Source organism: Gobio gobio (assembly GCF_949357685.1).
Source record: "Gobio gobio genome assembly, chromosome: 6".
NCBI lineage: Eukaryota > Metazoa > Chordata > Actinopteri > Cypriniformes > Gobionidae > Gobio > Gobio gobio.
In genome coordinates, this window is record NC_137102.1 from 41429352 (window position 1) to 41443055 (window position 13704).

A 13704-nucleotide genomic window follows, 5' to 3' on the forward strand; every position below is an offset into this window, starting at 1 on the left:
AACTTTTGAACTTGGTCCTTTTTTATTCATTCAACTTTTATTTTGTCTTGTGGACTATATGTAAACATATTTTATGTAAAACATCAGATTCTACAAGGTGTATGTTAGTAAATGACATGTATTTCTGGTATAAACATAATAATCATTAATGGAAAGCATTGGACTTTTGGAACCTATATTGAATGATTGAATCATTTTCGATTCCTTAAATTAGCCAACATTTGCCTTAATAGCATGCATTTCACACCCTTCTTCAGCACTGACTAGAAATGTAGGACTCTTTCAGATAGCAACTGGTCTTTGTCCAATAAAATCCTTGACTGCATGCAGCATATTGAGGCTTTACTGAATGTGCCTTTATGCATTATTGCTTTGTAAATTCCATCATTTGTGTATTTGAGTATCCACACCTGGGTCAGCTGAAAGTGAAGTACTCCTCATGATGTTGCCATGGAAACCAGGTTTAGCACATGGGGCTATGATTCGAGGGAGGGGGAAACAATAGTTTTGCTTTAATCGTTTTTATTATGAAAATCAATTCGCAGATTTGTTAGAGAATATTTGCAGTTATATATCTATACATATTAGTATATGTACACAGTATTTTCCTTCATTTGGGATGCGTGAGCACAGCATACCATATCTTAGGAAGACTATTGCTAGGACATACAGTATCATAGTAGTTGCTAATAGCTATAATTAAAAAAAAGTTTTGTAAAATATTGTACAAAAAAAGAAAATAATAAAATGCAAAGGATTTAAGTTGAGAAGTCACTTCACAGTTTTGTAGCTTGCCCTCATGCTGGCTAACATCAAGTGGGACCATGCGTAGTCTGAATTATGAAATGGAGGTCATCTTTTACATACGTTTCACAGTACATTCCATTACCCTTAGGCATTTAAAGTGCTCACTGTGTAAACCAGATTTAGGATAGCAACTGAAAATGCATGAGTGAGAATCCACATAGATGTACAGAAAGTCCCCTGGGATTCCAGCCAAACACATGATCAGTGATTGAAGAGCTTTGAAAGGAATCGTGTCCATGGCTCAATTCAATGAGGATTTCTTTAGTGTTATATTCTTTACATACAATTTACAAGTATGTACAATAGAAAGTGCATGATAAATATGCGTGTGGTTCACAAACTGATTTTATACATGGAACTGGTGGGCGTTGGCATTGCGGAGGCAAGTCCATGTTGTCAAGCCAACCAAAAGGATCACAGGTATAGCTGACACTCTTCCGAGATTGCAGACTTCCCATGCATGTAAAATGCAAGAAGCTCTGCAGATTTCCTCTCGTGCAGCTTGCAGTGCCTCTGATGGTATCAGCAGTGTGACTCATGCGCCAGCTGAGTGGGCTTTATAGAGATTGGATACATAGATTCAGTTAGAATGGATCTGAATACATTCTAAACTTCAAACTCGAGATGGATGAGGCATTGTCCCCAATTTAGAAAAATCAGCAAAACTCTGCAAAGTGATAAAGAGGGATTTATGACTGTATAAACCATGCAGAGCAGAACTACTAACACCAGTAGGGAGGTGGTAAATCATAGCACCATTTTTAGGGGATGAATGTGTTGGTGGGGCATCCAGGGAACCAATATTAAAACATTAATCATATACAGTTCATCAGTCAGAGGCAATAAGCTGTCGAAATATTAACTGACAGTAAACCGGAAACGATATATGAATGATGTTTTCAGTGCTATTGCAATGCATGTCATCATTAGATATCATTCAAATTTGAATTTAGGTAGGTGCATATAATGTTTCATATATTGTATATAGCCTATTTTTAATGTTACTTTTTCATACAGGGTTGTTGTTATTAATAGGTGTCATTCAGAATGCTTCATTTACAGTACAGTTCAACCAAAATAAACCTCTACTCACTTCTGGTGGACTAGCTTTTTACATAGCATAACATGATAAAATAATGTTGTCTGCCTTTAGCTGTAATGCAAAACCCTTAAAACATATTAAAGGGGCTCTTTTGCGCATCATTTGTACAAGGCAATCGGCTGGTTAAATAAAAATAAAATGCTATAAAATCAAGGCCCTTTTTGAAACCAGAGGTTTCTTTTGTCGAAGGCTCTTCTCTTACCGAAATTGGTTGGCGTTTTGAGGGCCATGAGGCAAAAACTCCTGTAATGTCTGATGCTGTGATGCAAATAAAAAAAGTTGAAATGTTTGAAAAAGAAATGTTTCTTTATCATAAAACTCTCATTATATCTACTCTTCAATTAGTCTCTTTGATAAATTGAGTGAGAAGAGTTGCTTGTGTTAGAGCGCCTTAATCTTTTTGTTGTTGCTGCCAAAACGCACCTCCTGCAAATGCATTCATTTCCGGGTTGACTTTAAGAGAGCTTCATTTGGTATTGTCTCAATTATACTTGACAATATGAGCAGTTCATCTTGAGAATGGACATTCTGGCTCACTTTAAACTAATGGGGAAGCCAAGAGTGTCTACATTTTGAGAAGCTGAATGCCAGAGATGATGATGATGATGATGATGATGATGATAAGTGCTTGCTGCTTTACATAAGCATGAGTGCATCTGAATGAAAAATGTCTATAATGCTTTCAGATTTTAGAACTGCCTTGATTTCACTGAAGGTAATCATTTTATAAAGCATCAAACTTTTCTCTGGTATTTTGCTCGTGTTTAACAAAATGATTGTCTTAAATATTGATTGGTATTATTTAAGGACACGCAAAAGTAATCATCATAATGTTATGAGCATAACGAATAAAAGTCGATTCTACGCAACCTGAAAAAAAGGATTAAAGGGGTGGCTTGACTTTTATTGTCATACTGACCCTATTCCCTCAATCTGACAAGAACCTTTGAAGAAATACACAAAAGTTTGTCATTTTAGTTACTACATATGCAAAGTCTTATGTTTGGATAACATCTCATCACCCATGTTAAGTCTGTATCTGCTTTAGCGATGCATGCTGCGACCATTCAATAAAAATATGTGCACCATGAACTCAAAAAATGTCAGAATATTTCTCAGATGTGAGATATGGTGGTGATGCTCTGTAAAATAATAGAAACAGACAAGGCAATATGAACGGGCCAGTGCTTGTTAAGGCCAAAGACTGGTGGTGAAAGATGAAATCTATGAAGTCCGAGTGAAATCCTTGTAATCGGAAATAAGCATGAAATGTCAAATAACACCATCTCCATTCATTTTCTCTCCTCTCTCAGTTCATTTCCTTTGTCATTTTATCTCTCTATCTCTCCGCTTTATCTCTCTGTGTTCCGGTTCTGCCTCTATAACAATCTGTCTACATGATGCTGCATTTCCCCTTCAGCTTGTCAGCCCTGCTTTGCTTCCCAGAACGCTTGCCGTCGATGTTCAAACTCATGTTCCTCTTCTTCTCCAGGTTTAGAAGCTCCTGGAACAGCTCAGTGACATTGTGGTTAGTCTTAGCCGAGGTCTCCATGAATGCACACTTCCAGGTCTTGGACTGGGCCTCTCCATCCTCGGTCTTGACTTCCCGTTGAGTCTCATCACTCTTGTTCCCCACGAGCATGATGGGGATGGTCTCTACGTTGCCTTTGATGGCGAGAATCTGTTGGTATATGGGCTTTAATTCTTCCAGGGACTGCTTACTAGTGATGGAGTAGACCAGGATGAAGGCATGACCTTTGGAGATGGACAGACGCTGCATGGCAGGAAACTGGTGACTGCCAGTTGTGTCTGTGATCTGCAGGGTGCAGACACTCTTGTCACAGCTGATCACCTGCCGATATGTGTCCTCCACCGTCGGGATATAGGTGTCCCGGAAAGTGCCTTTGACAAAACGGAGCACCAGTGAGCTCTTCCCCACACCCCCTGCTCCAAACACCACCACGCGGTAGTCGTTGCTCTGCTCGGGCATCTTGAGCTTTCAATTGAGCTGCTCGCTTTTTAGACCTAATAGAGAGAAAAGAAACATTTAGATGATTGTGTATTGAATAGCCTGGGTTGATGCCAAGGGTGATTTTTTGATCCACTTCCTAAAAAAAGAAAAACAGCTATATTTTTACATGTATCCATTTATATAAAGATGAATTCATTTGATTCATATGAATACAAAATATGCAACATAAACATATTATATTGTCAGAGCTAATTATTTAAATATTATCTGAAAAAATATTTATTTAAAATATGATTTATTTATTTAAAATTAAAAACATATATTCACATTTTCTCCTTTTACATGCATACTTTATTATTTCTTATTATATAAAAAATGAAGGCTGTCAACAAAATAAAATATTGTGATTAATCTCATGATTTATGACTAAAGTAGTAAATGTGTTTAAAAAATGAATTAACCATATTTAATTCATATCTTAAGTAAATATGTTGATTTTGAAAACCCTTTTCACAAATCCTCTTGCACTCTCTTGTGGGCCCGGCCCCTAAAATCCCGTTGTAAAATAATGCGGCTGCATCCGAAATCAAATATTTCCCTACAATATAGAAGGCGAAAAACAGTATGTGACAAAAAATGTATGTTCAAATTCATGCACAGTTCTCATAAAAGTGTAGGCAAAAAGTACCCGAATGACCTACTTCTTCTGGCGAGATTCAGAAGTGTGTATATAGAGATGGTCTTATTGGGAGATACAAGGGATATCGTGTCTCTACCATTGGAAAAGTGTAACGGCTAACTTGATCACATTACAGCCTTGACATGAATTTCTTCCAGAGTTGTGCGACAGTCAATGTCTGCGTCCGAAATGGCATACTATCTTGAGTAGGTACTTATTTTGAATAAGTACTTACTTTGTGACTGCTAAAAAAGTATGTTCTATATAGTATGAATGTGTGGAATGTAATTCGGATGTACTATATCCGCCATGTTGTCATGTTACCTACCAGCATCAGCTACGTCACTTCACTGCCATAAATCCTCTACTGTGACCTCATGGGATAGTAAAGTGTCCATCGTATGCAATCTTGCTGGAAGTAGTAGGTCATCCGGGTGCCTCTTAAAATGATCAATCCAAAACGATTGTTTAAGAGCAAACATGTTGAAGATTAGTGGACAGGCTGTGGATTCATTAAATGATAAGCTATTTCCTCACAAAAGCAGTTTATTCAGCATAGTGAAGCCTCTCCTCCATCGACATCCATTTAAAAAAAAGGCCTCTTATCTCTTTCTCTGCGTACCGCAGCGTTAGCAGGCGTTATGCTTTTTTTCGGCTAAGCTTGCAGACTTATTAAGTGGTGCATATGATGGACACTTTACTATCCCATGAGGCCATAGGAGAGGATTTATGAATGGCAGTGAAGCGACACAACTGACGCTGATAGGTCACATGATAATGACAACATAGGGAATGTAGTATGTCCCAATTACATTCATACTACACACATTCAGAAAATACTTTTTAAACGTTCATTAAGTAATTACACACAGACGATTTTAGGAATGCTGTATTGACGTATCAGAGGCCATTACTGGAAACATGCTAAAAAATGCTGTGTTAAAAACAACCCAAGTTGGGTTGAAAATGGACAAACCCAGCGATTGGGTTGTTTTAAGCCAGCGGTTGTTAAATGTTTGCCCAATGTGCTGGGCAGTTTTATTTAGCCCAACTATTGTTAAAAAATTACAATATGGCTGGCTTAAAATGAACCCAAAATAATTAAAAATCAGGCACATGCATAATTACTAGAGGCAACAATAATAATCAAAAGGTGAACAATTAATAAGCAATTTGATAATTTTTTATTGTTTAATTATTATTCATTAAACGTATTAATAATGTTAATTTACTAAACATGTTAATAAATGTTAATTTCCAACATACTTTGGGTTCATTTTAAGCAAGCAATACAGTCATTTTTAAACAATAGTTGAGTTACATAAAATTACCCAGCAGGTTGGGTAAACATTTAAAATTCTTCATGATAAATCACCCAGCATTTTGTTAGTTCTTTCTATTTCTGACGATGAGTAACCACGGCCACTATCAAACCTCACTCCTGAAAACTGTACATCATACTGTACATCACATTTATTCTGATAGGCTGTGATTGTACCATGTCACAGCGTGTTCAGAGTATACAGAAAAATTGCTAGTGACTGTAAACACATCTTGCATCTTTAGGACCCACTGTAAGACCTATTTAAATCTATCATGCTTTAAACATTTAACATGATCATCATTTATTTACTGGGTATTTTTATTTACAAATTCAAAGTGATAGTATGACACACAAGCGCATTTAGGGATGTTTTGCTTCTTGTCAGGACTCAAGTGGCTTTTCTGAAGAAATAGACATGAGCCTTGTCATCCATCATGCTATTATGAAATCACAATGCAACTCATCATAATGTATCGATGCTCTGCCCTTAGACACTCTCTTGCTTTTGCTGCAGTTTATAACAAGTGCATTATTTATTGCCTTAGAGCCCAAAACAATCATTCTAAACAGTGTTCTGCTCCTGAGCACACTAGCATTCAGATGGTAGCACTATGTATCTGTCTGAGTGCAAAACGGGTTTCAGATTCTTTTTAAATGAGCTTTTATATGTGCAATTTAATGTTCTCATGAATAATTTACCCAAGACACAGACCATATCCATCAGTGTCAAAGAACCACAAACATAGAACACACATCGAATCGTGTAAAGATTATGCAGAAGCAAGCAAGAACACAATTTCCAGGCTTTAAGTTTACACCGATTTTATCCTCAGTAATCAATACCTCAATTTCACAGTAGCAGGCATGGGATACTGAGAAACTTCAATGAAGCTACCACGTTTTTTCCAAGATTTCTGCTGACCGTCCATCAAAAACTACATTAACCTGGAATGTGCATCATTTATATGAAACTGCAATGGTATGTGGAAGACATGACAACCTTATGGGTCAGAAATCTTGAGCTGATAACATCTGTGGTGGAGGGATTCTTGTCCATTTACAGTTTTTATTAGCACTAATATCAGAACCTTGATGCCATTTTTCAAGACACAAAATCACAACTGGTGATAAAAATGCAAATTTTTCCCCACTTTTCTAAATTGCTTGAATACAATGTAAACCAAACTCCAACTTCAAAGTTCAACTGTTCAAAATGACACAACATAACATTAAAGTATTACCACTTCAAATAGGCTATATACTTTTCAAAATCACACATTACATTTCAGATGAATATATTCATTTCATTATTAAGATCTAACTATCAACTGATCAAAGTGCATAATTCAATAGAAACTGAGAAACAATATTCAATGTAGATCATGAATGTTTCCGGATAACAAGATCTATCAATACCAGTTGCATGGAACATGAACCAATACATTATGGATGTAATATTTCCTTATAATTTTTTATCAGACACTATGGTCCCATTTCCACACCATGTTTTCATATTTGACATTGCTGTATGTATTCAGTCCCTTGTAATGAGAACCTGTGGTCAAATCCACAAGACAGGGTTGATGGAAATTTACAGTAGGAGTACAGTTATCAATTCTTTGTACACTGTAAAAAAAAGAAAAGTTGACATAACTTTAAATTGTAAGGCAACTTGCTACGCAGCTTTTTTGAGTTTAGTCAACTTTTAAACATAGTTCACTTAACTCAGTTAACTGAGTAAGGTCACGTCTCCCAATTTAAGATCTTTTGTTCAGCTGATTGAGGTTTTATAGTTTTTTGATTTTGTGTTGAAATTTTTTTATGTCATCATTATGGTGATCAGTGTTTTTTTTAGTTGTGCAGTTTGACGACTTTTTAATAGTGTTTCTCGGGCTGCTGTAATTGAGTAAAATTGATCTGTCGAAAACAATCAGATTCTGTCGGCTGCTCGATGATAAGAATATTATCATTGTGTAGTGGCTTAATTCACTGATTAATATGAGCAATATACTATTAACTTTGTTTTCTTGTGATTCTAGAAAAAATCCAGCACGGTTTTGATCAGAAAAGCTGAATAAGGTTTAAAACAGATTGTACACTAAGCACTTTGACCTCCTGTGAGATTTACTCCCACAGACATCAAGAATCAGTCTCAACCAATCTCAACCATGGTGACATGCCTCATGCCGCAATGCATTCTGGGAGCTATGGATGAGTTTTGCACGAAGCACCCAGAATGCATTGTTAACTTGTTGCAACTTGTATGCTTGTTAACTTGCATTTACAAATCGAATTTACAATTAATACAAGGTTGGTCCAACGATTGTTGAACCAACTTCTTTTCACTGATTGTCCAGTTAACAAAAAATGTTAAGTTGGATTTTTTACAGTGTAGTTTGTTTTGCTTTTTACAGTAAGCCAGGTGAGGAACACTGCAGTTGTATAAAGAAAACATTGTATAATGCTACCTGTTAGTATAGTTTTTTTAGGGTTTGTATGAGTGCAGTGTGTTTGTTGGGTGACAACCTTTGCTGATGTTATGGAAGATGACGTGTGAAGAATTTGGGTAGTTTTAGTGCATTTTGGATGTGAAATTTACTGCTATGCCAAGCTGAAAGTACCCAACTATTGAGAAATCTGTCCTAGTGATTGTACAAAACTGTAATATCCATATTGTATTTCATGATAAATTAGTTATTTTAACCAATCATTCTGCAAGAGCAATTTCTGTAAAGATGTGAATGTCCAATGCAATATTTTGAACATTGGACAGCCTACGAGTGATGATCATTTTGAGTTTTGTGTCAAGAGTTTTGAAAAATGACATCAAGATTCTGAAGTTTGTGCCAAAAAAACAAAAACTGTATGTTGTGAATGTGGCAATCCCTCTCAAAGCCGGCTGCCTTCCAACAATTCTTCATATTTTCATCCAGCATTATGACACCAGGCTACTTGCACTCAGAGCTTAAAGTGCAGCGACATGCTTGGCAGGGTGCAGCAATCCCGATTCCCGACAGCAGACGAGCTCTCATCTGAGAGAAGCCCTGGTGCCTCTCCCCCTCTCTAACACCCTGCGTGCTGTCAAATCAATGAGCAGAGGACACTGAGCCTTTGATCAATGCAAGTGTCTGCGGATTTCAGACCTCTGACAGGCCGGTGCCCCCCTCTCGCCCCTCTTAAGGTGTCACGCTTGTTTCTGCGCTGTGATTGATGTCAATCTCCCTCGGAGTGCTGTGTTATCTATTCTATAAGTCCTTCGCGGAAGGACTGGAGAGCCGCTGAGCTTATTAATGCTGTTACAGCGTCTCGCTATTCCAGCCAAACTCTATTATAAATTAAGTTTGGCACGAGGAGAGATTATAATGCATGTGCTTCATTCAAGGTATCCCAAGCACTCTCACAGCAATGTGCTGATGCTGCCGGATTTGGGAATGACCTTGCTTTTACCGAAGTGAATGTGGAATATATCACTCAGACATTAGGATTCGAAAGGTAATGTTTGCTGAATAGCACATGGGCATCGTGCCACATACTCTTAAACAATCACAGCAAATGGAAGTGTGGGCTCAGTATGCTGGCAGTTCTGTTTGCAAACCATACACTACAGTACCATGCATATAGAACATACAGAGTCGGAAACAATAGTAGGCTATATAGACAAATTACCCTATTTTCTTCTGGTTTTATTGTGAATCATCGGTCCATGTTATTCCAGAGAAACTAAAAATTCTTCACAGTCTTTACAGTTTTTTTTATTCGCTTTAGTCCTATTTTCACAAATTAAGGTGTACATTTTCAAAACTCATAGTACAAAAACCCAAACTGATCACACTTGCAACACAGCTAGTCGTTCTTTCAAAACCTGATCTCATGCTTTCATTCAGTTGCACATTTTTTCAGTCCATATAATCATTGTTTCAAACACAAGATTGTTGTAATATGTAATGAGAACATTTGGTTTAATCACAGAAACACAACAGTGTGATCTTCTTTCAGTGAAGTACTTTTAACAGCAAACAATGCAAGATAAATGTTTCAAATCACCCTCGTTGCTGAATTATCTACAGTATTAGGCTACAGATGCCGCATAAGAAAATACGCTTACATTACCTAACTTATGCAACTGAATCCAAAATAGTTTGTAATTGTACTTTATCAGTGTGATAAAGGTGTGATAAAGTTATGACACAGCCATGAGGTTCTGTGCTATAACAGAGTTTGCTGCCAATAAATGGTCTCACTGGACCATATGACTGAATCTACAGTAGTTGAGCTTTATAAGGGTGAGTCTCTGCCATGGTAATCTGTTTACAGTATCACATGGCACATACTGTAATGTAAAATGTTATATTTGATGCCATCTGTCTCTGATTTCTCATCAGTCTGATGTTACACCGTCATTGACTAGTTCCACTCCCTTATACTCTATTCTGCTCTATTCACAAATTGCTAATATTTCTGCCCCCCCCCCCCCCCCCCCCCCCCACACACACACACACACACACACATACACTCCATACTGTACGAACTCTATATTCTTTCCCCTTACACTAAACCTACCCATCACAGAAAAAAATCTGCATTTTTAAATTTACAAAAAAAACTTCATTTATAAGCTTGACCAAAAAATGTCCACGCAAGGATAAGGATTTAGGATATTGCCATCTTTATGGGGACATTTTGTCCCCATAATGTAGAGTTTACCAGGCCACACACACACTTTTAATCACACACACACACCTTATAATATAATATAAATCGCAAAATGATGTCTTTATAAACAATATCTATAGAAATCTATAGGTGTACCAAATGATTAATTGATTAACCATTACAGTTTTTTTTATTCGCTTTGGTACTATTTTCACAAGCAAGGTGTACATTTTCGAAACTCATAGTGCTAACAGATCATCAAAAGTGCACTTTTTTCAAACATTTCAGCATATTTCAATTGTGTTAGTTCAATACACAAAACCACAAATTATCCTTTTCAATACACAAAATAAGTGTTTCATCTTTATACATGTTTAATTCACAGTAACCGCCTTTCATAAAGCTCTAACTAACTTTTGATTTGCATCTTTTCTCAGTTTAATACATTTGTCTATTATTTAATCCAACTGATCTTAATGGTTAATCAATGAATCTTTTGGTACACCTATAGATTTCTTTAGATATTGATTATATAGAAATAGTTTCTACTTTGTTTGCAATTTCCGATATGAATAACCATATGTAATTGTTGTAATTAATGAATTATTTTTACATTATAAGCTATTTATTTTAGATTTTAACCACTATGTTCAAAGTGTGTGTGTGTGTGTGTGTGTCTGTGTGTGTGTGTGTGTGTGTGTGTGTGTGTGTGTGTGTGTGTGTGTGTGTGTGTGTGTGTGTGTGTGTGGCCTGGTAAACTCTACATTATGGGGACAAAATGTCTCTATAAAGAAGGCAATATCCTAAATCCTTGTCCTTGCGGGGAAATGTTTTGGTCCCCATGAGAAAAAAAGCTTATAAATCATACAGAATGTATATTGAAAATGTAAAAATGCCAAAAGCTTTGTGTGATGGATAGGTTTCGTATAAGGGGAGAGAATATACAGTTTGTACAGTATAGAAACCATTATGCCTATGTATACACTATGGGTGTGAGTGTGTGTCTGTGTGTGAGTAAACATAAAGCAGAATAGAGTATAAGGGATGGATAAGACAGGCGGCATCAAATACAGCATTTTACATTACAGTATGTATGCCATGTGATACTGTAAACAGATTACCATGGTAGAGACTTCCACATTACTGTAACTCACCCGTATAAAGCTCAACTACAGTAGATTCAGTCATGGTACAGTGAGAACATTTATTGGCAGCAAACTCTGTTCTATAGCCCAGAACCTCATGGCCATGTCGTAACTTCATCATATCTTTTGACCTTTTGAATTGATACTATTACAAACATTATGGATTGAATTACATAAGTTAGGTAATTTAAGCTTATTTTCTTATGTGGAATCTGGTACTGTAGTAGATAATTCAGCAACGAGGGAGATTTGAACATGTAACTTGCATTGTTTGCTGTTGAATGAACTGATTGTTAAAAGTAGGCTACTAAATTGAAAGAAGATCATACTGTTGTGTTTCGGAGATTAAACCAAATGTTCTCATTATATATTACAATAATCTTGTGTTTGAAACAATGATTAGGCTATATCACTGTAAAAAAAATTGTTTGGTAAAAATAATTATCCCCATGCAAAAAGATGCATTGTACTAATCATAGCTTAAGGTCTTAACTCAAAATTAAATTTGTATATTCACCGAACATATTTAATTGTGCTCAGTCAATCTATGAAGTCGAAGTGAAAAATCCATGTTGGCTGAATAAGTATACAAAAAACGGTATACGCATGCGCAAAATGCGCTTGAAAAAAACCGTTAGTGTGGCGATTTCAAATGCGGAACGCGGGAGCGGCAGCGCGAGCCAGCAGGTGCTGAAGACCGAAACAGACATTCCCAAGAGAATAGAGAGATATTAATCTCACTAAGACGTTGGTGAGTATTTAGCAGTGAAATTATTCTCCAGAGTTTTGCTTTATGACCCGGTATGAAGTTTAAAAGACATTTTGTAGAATCACGAGTTCATGCATTCATTGGTTTCATGCGTGTTCTCTTTTACTCTAAGGGTAGCCAATAGTTTTATTTTCCTCATGTCTTATGTGTCTAAAATGATAGGTAATAAGTAAATTAAGTCATTTGTGTGATATATGCGGCATGCGACCGTTGAACACGGTGCCGGAGATTGCATTTGGTGTCGACCTCTTTCAGGGCTTAAGTTATTGCCTTTTAATATCAAACACGTCAAGCTTGATTTTCTTATTCATCCATTCATTCGTCTCATCCTCATTATATAATGAAGTAACTTCTGTTCTGTCATTTGCCAAATGTGATGCAGGGAAACTTTGCCATTAATGTTAGTTTTTATTTTTATTTGCAGGTTTTTAGCTTGCAGTGCCGTGTTTTCTTCACCACTTTAAGACATTCTATTATGCAGAAGACTTCTTGAATATTCAGAGTTTTCCTTATTGAAAATAAGGTATTTTCACCAAATATCCTGTGTTGGAATTTACTTGTTAATAAAGTAATGTGATAAAATGTCAATCCTGTTGTTTGTGTTCTGTATTTTGCCTAATATATTTATGTTTTTAGTCATTTTTGTCTTTTGGGACAGTGAGAAATAAACAATTGTTACTACAATTTAAAATATTTAATTGGACCAACCTCACAGTTTCACTGTAAAACATTTCTCCAATTCAAAATTTTCTAGTGAGTGACAAATTTAGATGTGATCGGTCACTAGAAAATGTTAAATTGGAGAGGCCTGACATTTTTTACAGTGTTGGTAAATTACATTTTTCCATTGGCTCAACATATTATTTCTAATTGAGCCCATGTTAACAGGCTGTTGCCACAATTGATAAAATTACATTTACAGAATTTCACTTGGGCCAATTGAAAACTTTAGATATGACCAGTCACTAGAAAATTTTGAGTTGGGAAGATTATAAATTTTTTACAGTGATGGAATATGTGCAACTGAATGAAAGCATTACATCAGGTTTTGAAAGAATGACTAGCTGTGTTATAGCCACCCAAATATTGTGATCAGTTTAGATTTTTGTATTAAGAGATTTGTTACATTCATTTGATTTATCAATCACTTGCGGAGTTGTGAATTTTAATGGCGTTTGGAAGTAAAGACCTCTTAAACACATTTTTACTTGCTTGAGGGGTTCTATAACACCTTCTTGATTTCAAGGGCTCAA

The 13704-nt window shown here is 36.2% G+C and overlaps 1 protein-coding gene across 2 annotated transcripts in view; it reads right to left on the bottom strand.

Moving 5' to 3' along the window:
- Positions 1-13704, bottom strand: part of diras1b (DIRAS family, GTP-binding RAS-like 1b) — a 24491-nt gene continuing 10787 nt past the window's right edge. Inside the window, exon 2 of one of the 2 annotated variants that reach the window (XM_079820564.1) lies at positions 1-3934. In XM_079820564.1, coding sequence (XP_079676690.1) covers positions 3303-3899 — 597 coding nt within the window. In that variant the 5' untranslated portion in view covers positions 3900-3934 and the 3' untranslated portion in view covers positions 1-3302. The remainder of the gene's footprint in view (positions 3935-13704) is intronic. The other variant, XM_079820565.1, reaches the window with a different exon arrangement.